Here is a 17,764-nt window from a genome sequence, read left to right as displayed (position 1 = left end):
AAAAGTGTTATGGCGGAACCAGCAGGTTGAGGAAGCCACTTGGGAAGCCGAGGAAGAAATGAGAAAGAAGTACCCATATTTGTTTTGAATAGTCATGTAATAGCTTTTATGCATTTGGTTCCTATGAACTCTTATCTTTTGATTTGATCTATGTTAAACTATTCTATTTTGGTTATATATGTTGCCTATGCGGCCATGGTTGGTGTTGTACAAGTTATGTTATGTCTATGGAACATGTATATGTTGTTAGGATATGTATCTGGGGCCCTCTGACAGGTGGATAGGCCTAGTTACAAAGGAAACTCTGGCAAAAGTTTTTGGAAATTTAAGGAGTTAGCCAAATTCGGGGCTGTTAATATATTTCATAATGTGAAAAAGTTGAAGTTACATAAGGATGGCTAATGAATGAACCTTGATCCTCATTCGAAGATGAATGATCTTAAGCGGGGGAGAATGTAAATCCCCAGAAAATTTTGCTAAGTAATTTAAGATTTCGTGGTGCCAAGGTAGGCTAATTATCTTATCTTGCGTGCAAATGAGGATTCATGATATAATGGATATCAGTTGGATATGTTAATAAGCGTATAAGTGATATTATAAGTGATTTGGGGTCTAAGGAGAGGCCTAAGTCTAAGCCAGGTTGGAAAATTTCATAATAGACTAAAGTTGTAAATAAGTACGCACAAGACCTCATTTTGGACAAGAATATCTCCATTTATATAAGGTGTTGTGTGATGCACAACCTATAAAATTAAATCTCTTTGAGTCTAGGTTCCAACTCATTAAACTGTTTGTCATTTGGAGGTGTATGTAGAAAGTTATGACCATTTTACCGGACCTATATCAGATGTGCGTCCTCGGGAAAACTAAAAGTTTCTGCCTCCGAGCGCGGCCCGAATGCGGTACGAGCGCAGCTACCGCGTCCTGGGCACGGTTTGACCATGGTCGCGCACCTAGCAGCCCTATAAATACCCCAAGACCAGGTATGGAGAGTCTCTAAGTCATATTTTTGAGCTAGGGCTTGCTCTATCAAGAGGAATCCGACCCATACTTCCCTCCTATGATCCAAGATAATGTTTTTGGAGTATTTTAAGTTGATTACTACTCCTAAACACTTATATTAACAAGGATTGATCTTGAACATCCATAGATTCCCATTCAAATCCCTAATTGATCAAGAACACTACAAGTGGGGATTCTCAAGATTCTTACTACAAGAGGTATGTCCATCATCTCTAACTACTCTATGGTGATTATTTATGTATGATATATACGTTATAACTCATGGTATGGTGATTGGAAGCCATACGTGCCTAACCTAGGTTGTGTTGGTGTTGTAGAGATTGTGAGATTGGTTATTGAGGTATGATTCTTGGGTGTAATAGTATTATGTTTACATGCATGTACAAATTAGGTTTGTGGGAAGATTGTTGAATATAAATAAGTAAAGATTGGGTTGGGGAATGAAGGAAATCTTTTAAAAGAGATTTGAAATCAAGATGCTCGACCAGTATTTGATAAAATGCTCAATTGAGCCGAAACCATGAATACCTTCCTAATTTGTGTTCAGTTTTGTTATGTCTCAATTACATTAGGATTGATAGAATTTCCGGAATGTTGTGGTAACTTAAGCAAAGCTTAAACAAGGTATGTATGGCTAAAAACCCCTCCTTTTAGAAATTGAGCCTCCATGGTGCCCGTGCAAATGTTGTAAGCCCGGAATTCGATTGATGTGGTACTTGTTATGTCACATAAATTGATGTTGTGAAAATGTATGTGGAAGATGCTTCTCTATGTGTTTAGTGTGTTATTCTTTGTATATTGAGGATGTGTGGAAAAACATGAGCTATGTGCTAAATGCCTAAATGTCAAGTCAAGGTTACATTGTGATTAACATGCTGAACTAGATGAATTTCTTTCTATGTTTATAACTTGAATTGCTTTTGTATGTGCCTATGATCCTAAATGCCAAGATAAATGTTGAAAGTGGGAATAATGCGAAATGTGAGTTATTGAATGTGGCAATTGTGGCCCCAAGTGCCGAGAAACTAATTCATGTGAATCCAAAGATTGAAGTGAGATGATTGACGGAAAAAGGGTAATGTCTTGAAGATGGCTTAGCCGATCGGGCAGTGATCGGACGCCATGTTATACACACATGGTGCTAATGTATTGATAATTGAAACTGGAAAGTGAGAATGAAATAAGAGTAAAGTCTTGGTAAGACCGCTTAGCCGATCGGGCCGTGATCGGGCTTCGTTCAAGGAAGCAGTGGTAATATGGATGATGATGCAACGATAAGGAATGCCCCAACCAAAAATTTCAGAAATTATGTTAAAACTATGTGAACCTCTTATATTGTTGACGCGGTGCTTATTTGAAGCTTTGTGTCTCTTATGATTTCTTTGTACTCTTGTATGGTTGTTCTTTCTAACTGGATGGTGTTTAGTTATACATACTAGTACTATTCCATGGTACTAACGTCCCTTTTGCCGGGGGCGCTACATTTTTAAATGAATGTAGGTGGCTCCATAGCGGATAGTGTCGATTGTGCGTAGCTGAGCTTACTCCTCTCAAAGTCTTAGTGATACCCTTTCTCCTTGAAGGGGTTATGTTTTATATCCTTTATTATAGATATCTACTTTTGATGTATAGCCGGGACTTATTGCCGGCGTTGTCATTATTGTCTTTTGTATCCTTAGAGGCTCCGTAGACATATGTGTGGGTTATGTACGGGTGTTGGATGGGTTTAAGAACTATGTTGTAATTCTAGCTCTCACTTCTTTAAAATGTAACTACATAGAATCTTGGAAACTTAACTACGATTTAAGGTTGTGATATAAAATGAACTAACCGTGTTGAATGTACTATCTTTCCTATTGTTTAAATAAATGAAAGCATGGATTCCTTATTCATATTGAGATGGGTAGAAAGTGTTTGATAAGGCTTGCTCAGTTGGGTTCACTCGATTGAGTGCCGGTCGCGCCTCCTAAGATTGGGGCGTGACAGAGAGTTCGCCGGTATATTGAGGGGCTCATTTCCAGCATCAGGTCTAGCATGGCTCGTTAGTTGGAGATGGATATTTCTTTTCTGCATATGGTGAGTATTGCTGGGAGAGTGGAGGGTATGCATGCTTGATATAGAGAGGAGAGGGAGGCCAAGAGGTCTCGAGAGTCAGGCCATTATTCTGGTGGCCGTGCTCCAGCTGCAGTTCGTCATGGTAGGGGTTATATGAGTTGCCCCGTTCATTTAGATCTTCCAGCAGCTAGTGGTATTGCAGCTCCTCCTAGGACTCATGAGCCTTATTATGCACCTCCAGTATCTTGTGTGCCTCCTGCACGGGGTGCTTTCAGTGGTCAGTCCAACAGACCTGGCCCGAGCTAGTTACAGTCACCGTGTCCTCCCAGAGCTTGTTTTGAGTATGGTGTCACATGCCATATGGTGAGGGATTGCCCCAGACTTAGGAGGGGTGCTCCTCCACAGATTTCTCAGCCGCAGCGTGCCCCGCAGACTTCCTAGGCTATGATTATAGCACCAGTTGCTATCCCACCTGCTCAGCCAACTAGAGGTGGAGGTCGAGGAGGTAGAGGTCACCCTAGAGGGGAGGCCAGGCTAGATATTATGCCCTTCCTGCCCATACTAAGGCTGTCACCTCCAATTCTGTCATTACAGGTATTGTCCTGGTTTATCATAGAGATGCATCGGTTCTATTCGATCTAGGCTCCACTTATTCTTATGTGTCTTCTTATTTTGCCCCGCATTTGGGCATATCTCGGGATTCTTTGAGTTTCCCTATTTATGATTATACTCATGTGGGGGATTCTCTTATTGTGGACCACATTTATCAATCGTATTTGGTTGCTCTTAGTGGTTTTGAGACCAGAGCCGATTTATTATTGCTCAGCATGGTAGATTTTGATGTTATCTTAGGCATGGACTAGTTGTCTCCCCATTATGTTATTCTTGATTGTCATGCCAAAACCGTGATGCTGGCTATGCCAGGTGTTCCGCGAGTGAAAGGTTACTTTAGATCACACTCCCAGTAGAGTTATTTCTTTCCTTAATGCTCAACGAATGGTTGATAAGGGGTGTGACGCGTATCTGGCCTATATGAGAGATGTTAGTGTTGACACCCCTACAGTTGATTTAGTCCCAGTAGTATGGGACTTCCTTGATATGTTTTCAGCTGATCTTTCGGGTATGCCACGCAACAGGGATATTATTTTGGCATTAGTTTGTTGTCGGGAACTCAGCCCATTTCTATTCCTCCATACCATATGGCTCCTCCTGAGTTGAAGGAGTTGAAGGAGCAGTTGCAGGAATTGCTTGATAAGGGTTTTATTTGGCCTAGTGTATCACCATGGGGTGCTCCTGTCTTTTCTGTAAAGAAGAAGGATGGTTCTATGCGTATGTGCATTGATTATCGCCAGTTGAGCAAAGTTACAGTAAAGAACCGATATCCTTTACCTTGTGTTGATGATCTGTTTGACCAGTTAGAGGGTGCACAAGTGTTTTCTAAGATTGACATACGTTCACGTTACAATTAGTTCAAGATTCACGAGCCAGATATCGCGTAGACTGACTTTCGGACTCGGTATGGTCATTACGAGTTCCTTGTTATGTCATTTGGGCTAACCAATGCCCCAGCAGCCTTCATACATTTGATGCATAGTGTGACCTAGCCATACCTCGACTCGTTCATCATTGTATTTATTTATGATATTCTGGTATACCCCTGGAGTCGAAAAGATCATAAGCAGCACCTGAGGACAATGATTCATGCTTTGAGAGAAAAGAAGTTATATGCAAAGTTCTCGAAATGTGAGTTTTGATTGGATTCCGTGGCATTCTTGGGTCACGTGGTGTCGAGTGAGGGGATATAGGTGGATCCGAAGAAAGTGGAAGCAATGCAGAGTTGGCTCAGACCATCCTCAACTACAAATATCCACATATTTCTTGGCTTAGTGGGTTATCATCGTCGGTTTGTTGAGGGGTTATCATCGTGCTCCGTTCCAGTGGACGAAAGAGTGTGAGGCAAGCTTTCAGAAGCTCAAGACAACTTTGACTACAACCCTAGTATTGATATTTCCTATAGGTTCAGGGACTTATACTATCTATTATAATGCCTTGAGGATTGGCCTTGTAGCGGTATTGATGCAGGATGGTAGGGTGATTGCCTAAGTGTCCAAACAGTTGAAGGTACATGAGAAGAATTATCCTGTCCATGATATCGAGTTAGTTACTATTGTTCACGCCTTGAAGATCTGGCGACATTATTTGTACGACATTCCTTGTGAGATCTATACTGATCACCGAAGTTTACAACACATGTTCAAGTAGAATGATCTTAATTTGCGCCAGAGGAGATGGTTAGAGCTACTGAAGGACTATGATATCATTATCTTGTATCATCTAGGCAACACCAATGTGGTGGTCGATGTTTTGAGTTGCCTGGAAGAGAGTTTGGGGAGTTTGGCTTATCTACCAGCAGCAGAGAGGCCCATGACGATGGATGTTCAAGCCTTAGCCAGCCAATTTGTCAGATTGGATCTTTCGTAGCCTTATCGGGTTCTAGCTTGCAAGATTTCTCAGTCTTCCTTATTTGATTGTATAAGGGAGCGTTCATATGATGACCCTCATTTGCTTATCCTCAAGGACAAGGTTCTACATAGTGATGCCAGAGATGTGACTATTAGTGATGACGGGGTACTAAGGATGCAGGGTCGGGCATGTGTAGCCAATGTTGATGGGCTTCAGAGTTGATTCTAGAGGAGGCCCATAGTTCGCGGTATTCCATCCATCCGGGTGCCGCGAAGATGTACCAGGATCTGAGACAACACTATTGGTGGAGGCGAATGAAGAAGGATACAGTTGGGTTTGTAGCTCGTTGCCTCAATTGCTAACAGGTGAAGTATGAGCGCCAGAGACCGGGTGGGTTGCTTTAGCAGATAGAGATTCCGGAGTGAAAGTGGGAGCGGATCACCATGGACTGCACTGTTGGACTCCCACGGACTTTGAAGAAGTTCGATGCCATTTGGGTGATTGTGGATCGGCTGACCAAGTCCGCGCACTTCATTCCTATATGTACTACCTATTCTTCGAAGGGGCGGGCGGAGATTTATATTTGGGAGATTGTTCGTCTGCATGGTATTCTAGTTTCCATCATTTCAGACAGAGGTACTCAGTTCACATCACAGTTTTGGAGGGTCGTACAGTAGGAGTTGGGAACTCGGTTGGAGTTGAGCACAACATTTCACCCTTAGATGGATAGATAGTCTGAGCACACTATTCATATTCTTGAGGATATGCTCCGTGCGTGTGTGATGGAGTTTGGAGGTTCTTGGGATCAGTTCTTGCCACTAGCGGAGTTTTCCTAAAACAACAGTTTTCAGTCCAACATTCAGATGGCACCATATGAAGCCTTGTATAGTAGGCGGTGTAGATCCTCAGTGGGTTGGTTTGAGCTAGGTGAGGCTAGATTATTGGGCACAGACTTGGTTTAGGATGCCTTGGAGAAGGTTAAGGTGATTTAGGATAGACTCCGTACAGCCCAGTCCAGATAGAAGATTTACACAGCCCGGAAGGTTCGTGATCTTCCTATATGGTTGGAGAGAGGGTATTGCTTCGGGTTTCGCCTATCAAGGGCGTCATGAGATTTTGAGAAGAAAGGGAAGTTGAGTCCGAGATTTATTGGTCCATTTGATATATTGAGACGTGTTGGGGAAGTTGCTTATGAGCTTGCCTTACCTCTCATCTTGGCAGGAGTTCATCCTGTATTTCATGTTCTAATGCTCCGGAAGTATCACGGCGATCCGTCACATGTATTGGATTTCAGTTCAATCCATTTGGACAAGGATCTATCTTATGTTGAGGAGCCCGTGGAAATATTGGATAGGAAGGTTCGGAAGCTGAGGTCAAAGAACATTTCATCAGTGAAGGTTCAGTGGCGGGGTCAGCCCGTCGAGGAGGCAACCTGGGATACCAAGCAGGATATGCGCAGCCGTTACCCTCACCTTTTCACTTCTTTAGGTATATCTCTATGCTCGTTCGAGGATGAACAAATGTTTTAAGAGGGGGAGGATGTAACGACCCGGCTGGTCATTTTAAGAATTAATGCCTCGATCCCTTATTAACTGCTTTCCCCCTGTTTGTTTCTGTTATTTTGAGTTGTCGGGAGAACTCGTTTTGTGTTTTGGAGTGTTTTGGGACACTTAGTCCCTCAATGAGAGCTTAAGCTTTAGAATTTGGACCATATTCCGAGCAGTATGAAGACGGTCTCGGAATGGAATTTCGTCGGTTCCGTTAACTCCGTTGGGTGATTTCGAGCTTAGGGGCATGTTCGGATTGTGTTTTGGAGGTCCGTAGCTTATTTAAGCTTGAAATGCCGAAAGTTGAAATTTGGGAGTTTCCGGTTCGATAGTGAAATTTTGATATTGGGGTCAGAATCGGATTCTGAGAGTTGGAGTAGCTCCGTATTATTGAATATGACTTGTGTGCAAAATTTGGGGTCAATCGGACTTGGTTTGGTTGGTTTTATCATCGGGTGCAGGATTCTTGAGATTTTTAGTTCATAAGGATTGGGTTGGAGAGTGATTTGTGGTTTTATCATTGTTTCATATGATTCGAGGGTTGGAAAAAGTTCGTATGATGTTTTAGGATTGGTTGACATGTTTGGTTGAGGTCCCAGGAGCCTCGGGTGAGTTTCGGTTGCTTAATGAAAATTGAATTGGACTTAGAAAAAATCAGAAGTTGGCTGAACCTGTCATAACCGCACTTGCGCGTGTAGGACCGCATGTGCGGCACTGCAAAAGCGGCATGAGGACCGTAGGTATGGTCTGGGGCCCAAGTGGAGTTGGTTGCAGATGCGGCCCAAGAAATGCAGAAGCGGGACCACATCTACGAGTATATGGTCGTAGGTGCGACATTGGTCCATTTAATGAAAAGTCGCAGGTGCGGAGAAATGGCCGCAGAAGCGGGACCGCAGATGTGGTAGGGCCCTCATAGGTGCGAAAATCACTGGGCAATGGAAAAACGAGGGTTTGAATTCATAACTTGGAAAAACGATTTGCAGCTCAGTTGAGGGCGATTTCTTGAGGGTTTTTGAAGGAGAAACATTGGGTAATGATTTCTATCTTGATTTTGATCCTAAAACTATAGTCTATTGTTGTTTTCCTTTTCTAATTAAGGAAATTGGGGGTAAAAGTTTGGAAAATGGGAGAAGGTTTCCCCAATTGAAAATTTGAGTTTTGATTGGGATTTCGAAGTTGGATTTTGGTGATTTTTGTTCAAGTGTGTTCATGAGTGATCGGGGGTTCTGAATTTGTAAAATTTATCCAATTCCGTGATTTGGGCCCGAGGGACTTTTTGGGAGATTTTCTTAATTTTGTGTGTTAGCATTTAATTAATTAGTTAAATTAGTTACTTGAAGTTATATTTACATTATGTAATTAATTTTAATAGATTTGGGCCATTTGGAGTCGGGTACTCGTGGCAAGAACGTGATTTCGAGTTGATTGAGCTGGTTCGAGGTAAGTGGATTGCCTAACCTTGTGTAGGGGAATTCCCATTAGGATTTGGTATTGTGTTATGCGAGTAATGTGTACGTGAGGTGACGAGTGCGTACACATGCTAATTGTTGAAAAATCCCATTTTCATTAAATTAATACCTATGTTTTCTTGTAATTGAGCAATATTTGTACTTGAAGCCTCTTGCTTAGTTTAGAAGAAAGCATGCTTATATGATTTAATTGTCTAACATGCTTTAATTGCCTACTTGTACTCCGTGCAACATGCTAGAGTAGAATTTCCTGCTTACTTCTGGAATAGAACTGTAAATTCTTCTGAGATTGTTGTGTGATTACTTTGGGACTACGGGACGATATCCCGAGAGATCCCTCTGCATGTTTACTTTGGGACTATGGATCGGTATTCCGCTAGATCCCCCTGCACATTTATATTTGGGACTACGGGATAGCACCCGATAGATCCCCTGTACTGGATATTTACTTTGGGACTACGGATGGGTATTCTGAGAGTTTTCCCTGCATATTTATGATTCATACTATGGGCCGATATCTCGGGATATCCTCTGGACATTTATGTTTGGGACTACGGGACGATATGCCAGGAGATCCCCTGTTGCCATTTCTGTGTACTGAGTTAGATTCTTTCTGTGTTTTTATTCATTATAGACTATTAGCATTTTAATTATGTTGTCATATTCCATATTGCTTTAACTTGTTTGTCATCTAATATCCATAGCGCCCTGACCTCCTAGTCACTACTCGACCGAGGATAGGCTTGGAACTTATTAAGTACCGCTGTGGTGTACTCATGCCCTTGCCTGCACTTGTTTTTCATGTGCAGATCCAGATTCTTCGGCTCAGGCATACTTCCAGTGAGGCGAGGCGATTTTCAGAGACTTCGAGGTATATCTACCGCGTCCGCAGACAGAGGAGTCCCTCTCTATTCTCTCTTCTAGCTTTAGCTCTCATGTATTTACTTTTGTTTAGACATTCTGAAGTTATAACACTTTGTAGTTATTTCGTAGCTTGTGATTTCACGAGATTCCGGGTTTTGGGAGTTAATTCAGTTTGAGAGTTTATATCTGTATATGCCGAGCGACATCTTAAATGTTTTATTTATATTTTATTCGCAGTTTTTGGCTAGTTTTATCGTTCTTTTTTTTATCCGCAAATTGTTAGGCTTACCTAGTCGTAGAGACTAGGTGCCGTCACGACAGTTCACAGAGGGTGAAATTGGGTCGTGACAACTCCCTTTCAAGCTAGGGGTGAAACACATTTAACACACCAAGCTTGGACAAAAGAAAATGATGTTGTGATGAACCCAAGCCTTTGGTCATGAGGTCAGCAAACTGGTTGAAATATATTGTGGTGCCAAATGTCCACTCTTGATCTTCTCTCGAACAAAATGGCAATCGATCTTGATGTGCTTAGTTCGTTCATGGAATATAGGATTACCATCTATTTGCACAACTGCTTTACTATCATAGTGTAAAGACACTGGTTGCTAAATATGGACCTGTAGTTCTTTGAGCAATCCTAAGAACCATGTGATTTCTGCAACTGCTGCTGCTAGACTCTATACTCAGCTTCAGCTGAGCTCTGACTGATAGTTTGTTGTTTTTTTGACTTCCATGAAAGTAAAGAATCTCCTAGCTTGATAACATACCCTGTGACAAACCTCTGAGTATTAGGACAGGAGGTGCAGTCTGAATCATAATAAGCAGACAATGTGTCTATAGGCCCAGTGCTTAGTAAAATACCAAGTTCCGGTGTTGTCTTTACATATCTCCCTACTCGTAATGCTGCATCCTAATGAGATTGTTTGGGATTCTGTATGAACTGACTGAGTACCTGGACTGCAAAACTGAGATATGTTCCAGTAAAGGTCAAGTAGAGCAGATTCCCAGTGTGTCTTTGGTAGCTCCCTATATCTTCCAATTCTTCACCCCCATTCACCCCTACATGTTTATCATACTCAATAGTGGTAAATTTCTGGTTAGCCTCTATTAGGGTGGAGATTGATTTAGCTCCTGCAAGCCCAACTTTTGATATCAATTGAAGAGCATACTTTCTCTGTGTGAGCAGGATCGCTTTCTTTGATGTTAGAACTTGATAAGTTATGCGTTATTTATTTTGATGATTTGACAAAATTCATGAGAGTACAAGATAAGGAATCTGATACAATTAGTTTCCTTGCATTAAGAGTAATTAGTGAGATGTCTGGTTCAATTCTCAATGAAATCAAATAAGGAAACAACAGAGGGAACATATAGGGATCAGTTCCCTGGTCGTTGTATAGTCAACTCTATAGCTGTAAAAGGTGCTACACTGTATCGTCTGGCAGCAGTACAATAACACAACTATATCTTTCTATGGACAAACTAAGGGCACTTTATTGCATCATTCTTGATGACATCACACACATATATAATCAACATAAGGCAAGGGATTTCATCTCTCTAACACTTGCAAATCAAAAGAAAATATTCTCTCAAGTCCTAGCCACCACATCTCTCAAGAACAAATCTATTGCAACCTCAAGGACCAGATCCAAAAATTGAAAATATCTTAAGTCCTTAGGTTTGTTGAGTCTTTGTTATTTTGTTCTTCACTTGTAATTCCTACTTAGCTTAGTTAGAAGCATTGTGTATGAAACCTTTCTAAATCATAAACCATTGTGTTTGTGTCTTAGCTAGAGTTAGTCGAGTTGGAAGTCTTTGTAATAGAGGTATTACAAAGTGGCTTATAATAGGTGTGTTACAAGTTAGTTAGGGATACCAAAGTCTTTATAATAGAGTTATTACAAAGTGGCCTATAGTAGAGTATTACAAGTTAGTGAGGGATTAAGAGGTTAATTCCTAGGTTGTATAGGTTGCAATCTGAAGTTTGCTCGGTTTTGTGGATTTGAAATCCTACTAGGGTAGGTCATGGAGGTTAATCCCTTGAGCAAGGAGTTTTCCATGTAAATATTGCTCATTTACTATAGGAACAGATAGAAAATCTAGTTCCCTATACTATTTGGTTTTATAGTCTGTTGCTTACTGTGGGAACTGATAAAGAACCTGGTTCTCTATACAGTTTGGTGGACGCTTAGTTTCTATCAATTGGTATCAGAGCAGGTTATTTCTAAAAGTTTAACACCTAGAAAGGATCTATATGGCTGCTCCAACAAACTTCGAGGAAGGACAATCAACGTACAGACCACCAAGATTCAACGGCCAATACTATGGTTGGTGAAAAACAAACAAGCATGACTTCATAATGGCTGAGGACTCTGAGCGTTGGGATGTGATTTATGATGATCCCTTTGTCCCTATGAAGGCTGATGGAGAGGGAACAAGGACTATTCCAAAAACAAAAAAAGAATACAATGGTGCTGACCGAAAAGCTATTGAGAAGAACTTCAAGGCGAAGAAGATTCTTGCATGTGGTATTGGACCAGACGAGTATAATTGTATCTCGGCATGTGAATCTGCCAAGGAATTCTGGGAAGCTCTACAAACGGCTCACGAGGGAACTACTCATGTAAAGCAGTCCAAAATAGATTGTCACGACCCAAAAACTAACCCAGTTGTGATGACGCCTATCGTGAAACTAGGCCAACCAACTTATTTCCAAATTCTCCATATTTCATTTAAAACTTAAGAAAAATTATATTTTAACAGAAACCCGATAAAAGGTAAAATTAGAAATAAAAACACGCGGAAAGAAATACAAGCCCGACCACGGGTGTCACTAAGTCACAAGCAAAATACTACAACTGTTCGAAATAAACAAGACTAACATAGCCTGAGAATATCCAACAAATGATTGAAGAGGAAGATAAGGGAGGAGACGGCAGAACTGTGATCGCCAGGCAGCTACAAAAGTCTCCAACCGATATGACCAGCAACTGCTACCGTGGCCTGAAATACCTGGATCTGCACACAAGGTGCAGGGGGTAACGTGAGTGCACCAACTCAGTAAGTAACAAGTCCAAACTATGGACTTACAGGAAGTGAACGATCCAAACCTCAACAGGTAATATCATTAACTATACAAAAAGTAGACATGCTTGCAGTTCAAGTAAAAACTCAACAATAAATAAATGCAGTCTAAACAATACGGAGTATAAAACTTAGGAACTCACTATGTAACACTCCTCAAATCTATATAATTTTCAAGACCCGCTAAATATAGAATTTAATTTTTATAATCTTAAATTATACTTCTATTACAGACTAAAACCCTTGTGATTGATTTTGAGTTAGTTCTCTATTTATAAATAATTGTATGCACAATTAGGGGAATATTAATAATTTTAATATTATTAATTATTAAAAGTAAGAATAATTAAATACTAGCTAAGTCAAAACAAAATAAAAAAAGAAGAAGGGGAAAACAAATAAAATAATAAAAAATAGAAATTGAAAAAAAGGCTTAAAGCCTTGGAAAGGGTAAGAAACGTGTTTAATTCAAAAGCAAAGGCTTATAGCCTTAAAGAAATTACAGAACTAATGTTCTGTTTAGTCACGCCGACAGAGGCATAGAAAACGCTTAAAGCCTTACTGATAGAGGTAGCCAGAAATTGCTCACGCACAGAAAATTTTAGGGTTCTTTACAACTTACTTATTCTTGAACTTAGGTAAATAAAATTCCCTATTATCAATTATCCTAGTAGTAATAGGTAAGAATTGAATAGTTAATTCCTTTCTTCCTCTATATCAACAGTAAATTCCATGCTTAGGTGTGAAATATTAAAATTGATTAAAATGCACTAATTGTTGTAGAATCGATTGTTTGACGGGTATAAATTGGACTGGGGCCTACGTACTGGCTCGAGGAGTTTTGAGGTGCGTTGATATAACCCTTTACTAAAGTGGTTTAACTCACAAAAGCACGCATATAAGGTGTTTGATGAATTGGATAAAGGAGTTAATATATACTTAATTGGAGTTGTAAGTACCTAGCTAAAGTTTAGATAATTATTTTGATATATGTGCATAAATTTCAGATTTTTGTGTTATTCCTATATGCCATTATCATATTGAAAATTCATGAAAGATCAAGAATCTTTATAAATACTTTTAAATGTTTATTTCATTCTTATGCCATGCCTTACATTTAAGGATACAAGTATGAGTATGTATAAATATTTAAACTTGAAAAGTTACCAGAAGAAGTTTTATAAAGAAATTTTTTTTGGGAGTATCCTTTATTCTGAGAAGGTTTCAACGTCCAACCTAGGGTCCTGACCAAGACGTTGACTTCCTGAAACTACTTGTGCCAAAGTAAGGAGCACACGAGCCGAGGGTCTCGTTGCTGAGAATTTACTTAGCCATGCTAAGGTATGATACATGGGTGCTGAGAACCATGAAGCGAGTGGCACCTCGTGGATTGAGATTATTCGATCGGGTTGGGATCAAAACCGTGCCGATCACACTGCGACTGAGACAGAATTAAGTCGGGATATTTGGAACTCCCAAATAACAAGGTGAAGTATTTTTTTTATAAGAAATAAAAAAAAAGAATTTTAGAATATTCATAAACTGCTATTATGCAATTATTTTAGAATTGTTCTTATAAGCTTTATGTTTTACATGCTTTTAGAATCTTTTCTCGTAATGTATATGTTATTAAAATTTTGTCACCTGTCGTTGAGACTCACTGCGTACAATAGATGGTACTGACGTTCTCTTTTGGGAACCTACGTTGGTCTACGGTACAACATAGGAACTGATTTTGTAGGCGAGCAAGCTGCGAGTTAAGACTTCCTTCTCTTCTGGTGCTATTTGTGAGCTCCGCTTTTGTTCGTAGAGTATTCCTTAGAGTCATTTTTATTTAGATATTTCTTTGTTTACTTAGAGAACTGGCTAGGAAATCTCATGTCCTGAGTAGTGCGTCAGTTTATCAGTAGAGGCTTCATAGACACAGTTGGTGGGTTAAGATTAAGATATTTTCATAATAACTTAGCAGTATTTCATTGGTTACTACAAATAAAGTTTTAAAGTTGGCTTGTTTTAAATATTTAAATTATTTAAAGGTATTTGGTTGTAGTAGTGCCTTGAGGTATATAAAAATTTGAAGTTATAATAGATTTGATAAGCGCAGATGGTTCGCTCGGTCATGTTTAGTGATCGGGTGCCAGTCCCGGCTTGTTCAGAAAATGGGTTGTGACACTCTATGTACCAATGCACAACTAGCACGATCAATGTTCCATGTACCTCCACTCACAAGTGCTCAGCCACTCGATACTGTTTATGGCCATCCGACCTAGAGAAGATCCATTCCGAAATATATATGTCACTGACCGTAGTCAACCAGTACCGAGGAAGGCCATTCCAATCCTATGGAATAAATACTGCAGAAAAGATCCATGTCGAGGGAAGATCCATCCCTCAATATCATCAATTGTTCTCACTGGGGGTGTGTTACAGACTCTGGACGAGCTCCTACAGCCCAAGCGGTATCATAATCATCAACATAACCGTTGCGTGCAGCCTGATCCCATATACTGTCACTCACAATCAGGCTCTCGGCCTCACTCAGTCATCACTCTCTAGTCTCACACTCATGGGCTCACAATGTAATGAAACTAGTCCGAACAATGATATGATGTGCCAAATATTATAATTGAGACTGAGACATGATATAAAAATGCATGAAAAGGACTGAGTACAGAATATCAATGAAGCAAATGATATGACATCAAGAAACGACCTCTCGGGTCTCAACAGTATTGGCGTTAAGCCTTAACAGGATATCTAGCATGACTTCATAGCATATTTACTTATTCACATGATAGAAACAAGGATATCAACAAGAAAGAGTTACCAAGCGGTGCCATGGAATGATCCAGGCCGCAATTCTCATGATGCACGCCCACAAACCCGTCACTTAGCATTTGCGTCACCTCAATAGTAATCATAGAACACATAGTTCAGAGTTTCGAACCCTCAGAGCCAAGTTTCGAAGCGTTTCTTACCTCAAGCCAAACAAAACTCTAGCCTGCGACACCCTTGCCTCTCTATTCGACCTCCAAATTCCCTAAATCTAACAAAAATCAAAACCATAACATCAATATATGTTAAGGGAACAAAGCCCACACGAAAATAATCAAATTACATCACAAATCCCGAAATTGGTCAAACCCGAACCCCGAGACCACATCTCGAAATTCGATAAAAATGACATCAATGGAATCCTTCTCCTACCACGAGTTCATACATACCAAGAACATTAAAATAGGACCTCAAATGGACCCTCAAATCTCCAATTTACACTCTCCAATTTCAAGCCCTAATCCCCCAAATTTAGGCTTTAAATCCCATAAATTTCATGTGTAATTAGTTAAAAATCACCATAGAATGGAGTATTGAGTTCAAAAATCTTACCTCCAAGTATTTCCCTTCGAATTCCTCTTCAATCCCTCTCAAAAAGCTTCAAAACCGGACAACAATGGTGAAAAGTGGCTAAAAATCGCGAAGACCTCTATTTAAGCCTTCTGCCCAGGTATAATTTCCTTCTTCGCGAACGCGGTGAAGGCCTCGAGTTCGCGAAGCACAAAAAAGCACTACCCAATTATTCCTCTTTTGTGAACACTACATCCTTCATGTGAACGCGAAGCCTCATCCGTCCAAGCCTTCGCGAACGCGACATTACCTACGCGAATGCGATGCACAAACTCATGGGTCCTAGCTGCTCCAATTTACCCTACGCGGACGTTCTCTCATGCGTTCGCGATTCACTGCAATCCAAACCTACGCAAATGCGAAGAACATTTCCTCCTCTAGACCCAACTCTTCTTCGCGAACGCGGGGCAATCTTCATGAACGCGAAGTTATTCTACAACAAAAACCAACAAAAATCTACAACTCTCCAAAACCAAGAATTGATCCGTTACCCACCCGAAACTCACCCGAGGCCCTAGAGACCTCAACCAAACATGCCAACATATCCGATAATATCATTCAAACTTGTTTCAACCTTCGAAACGCTCAAAACAACATCAAAATATCAAACTAGCCTCGGATTCAAGCCTAAGGATTCCAAAAACTTCCGAATTCGATCAAAAAGTCTATCAAACCTCGTTCGAATGACCTGGAATTTTGCACACACGTCCCAAATGACACAACGGACCTATTCCAATTTCCAGAATTCCATTCCGACCCCGATATCAAAATTTCCACTGCCAGTCGGAAAATGCTAAATTTTCAATTTTACCAATTCAAGCCTAAATCTTTCACGGCCCTCTAAAACACATTCCGATCACGCTTATAAGTCCCAAATCACCTCACGAAGCTATCCAAACCATCAAAATTTACGTCCGAGGTCTTCTACCCATACGTTAACATCTGGTTAAGTTTTCCAACATAAGCTTACTTAAAAGAAACTAAGTGTCTCATTCCTATACAAAACTATTCCGAATCCGAACCAACCAACATGATACCACATAATACAACTGAAAAAGACATAAAGAAGAATAAATAGGGGAAATGGAGTAGTAACTAATGAAATGACCATCCAGGTCGTTACATCCTCCTCCTCTTAAACAAACGTTCATCCTCGAACGGGTCAAGAAACATACCTGAAGCCTCAAATAAGTGAGAATGTCTACTCTGCATCTCCCGCTCAGTCTCCCACGTAGCCTCCTCCACGGGCCGACCCCTCCACTACACTTTCACTGAAGTTATATCCTTTGATCTCAACTTTCGAACCTGACGCTCCAAAATAGCCACTGGCTCCACATTATAGGTCAAATCACCGTCGAACTGAACCGTGCTGAAATCCAAAATATGAGACAGATCGCCAATATACTTTCGGAGCATAGAAACATGAAATACCATATGCACACTCAATAAGCTTGGTGGCAAAACAATCTCATAAGCCACCTCCCCAATCCTCCGAAGCACCTCAAAAGGCCCAATGAACTGGGGACTCAAATTACCCTTCTTCCCAAATCTCATAACACCCTTCATGGGTGAAACCATCAGTAGAACCTTCTCCCCAACCATGTAAGACACATCATGGACCTTCTTGTCAGCATAACTCTTTTGTCTGGACTGCGCTGTATGAAGCCACTCCTGAATCACCTTCACCTTGTCCAAAGCATCCTACACTAACTCTGTACCCAAAAGCCTAGCCTCACCCAGTTCAAACCAACCAAATGGAGATCTACACCGTCTCCTATATAAAACCTCATATGGAGCCATCAGAATACTCAACTGATAACTATTGTTATAAGCAAACTCCGCGAACGG

The 17,764-nt window shown here is 40.6% G+C and overlaps 1 protein-coding gene across 1 annotated transcript; it reads right to left on the bottom strand.

The window, feature by feature from the left end:
• Positions 1-17,176: 17,176 nt before the first annotated feature.
• LOC138883788 (uncharacterized) lies at positions 17,177-17,518 on the bottom strand. The gene has a single exon (XM_070164501.1). The coding sequence runs from the start codon at positions 17,516-17,518 to the stop codon at positions 17,177-17,179; it is 342 nt and encodes a 113-aa protein (XP_070020602.1).
• Between the last annotated feature and the right edge of the window lie 246 nt (positions 17,519-17,764).

Source organism: Nicotiana sylvestris, chromosome 12 (assembly GCF_000393655.2).
Source record: "Nicotiana sylvestris chromosome 12, ASM39365v2, whole genome shotgun sequence".
Classification (NCBI taxonomy): Eukaryota; Viridiplantae; Streptophyta; class Magnoliopsida; order Solanales; family Solanaceae; genus Nicotiana; species Nicotiana sylvestris.
Note: the sequence above shows the minus strand (reverse complement) of the source record. Positions and strands in the feature narration are given on the sequence as shown.

Bases quoted from the DNA above. Each gene is read 5' to 3' on its own strand.
- LOC138883788 (XM_070164501.1), bottom strand. From the start codon at position 17,518: ATGGTTGGGGAGAAGGTTCTACTGATGGTTTCACCCATGAAGGGTGTT.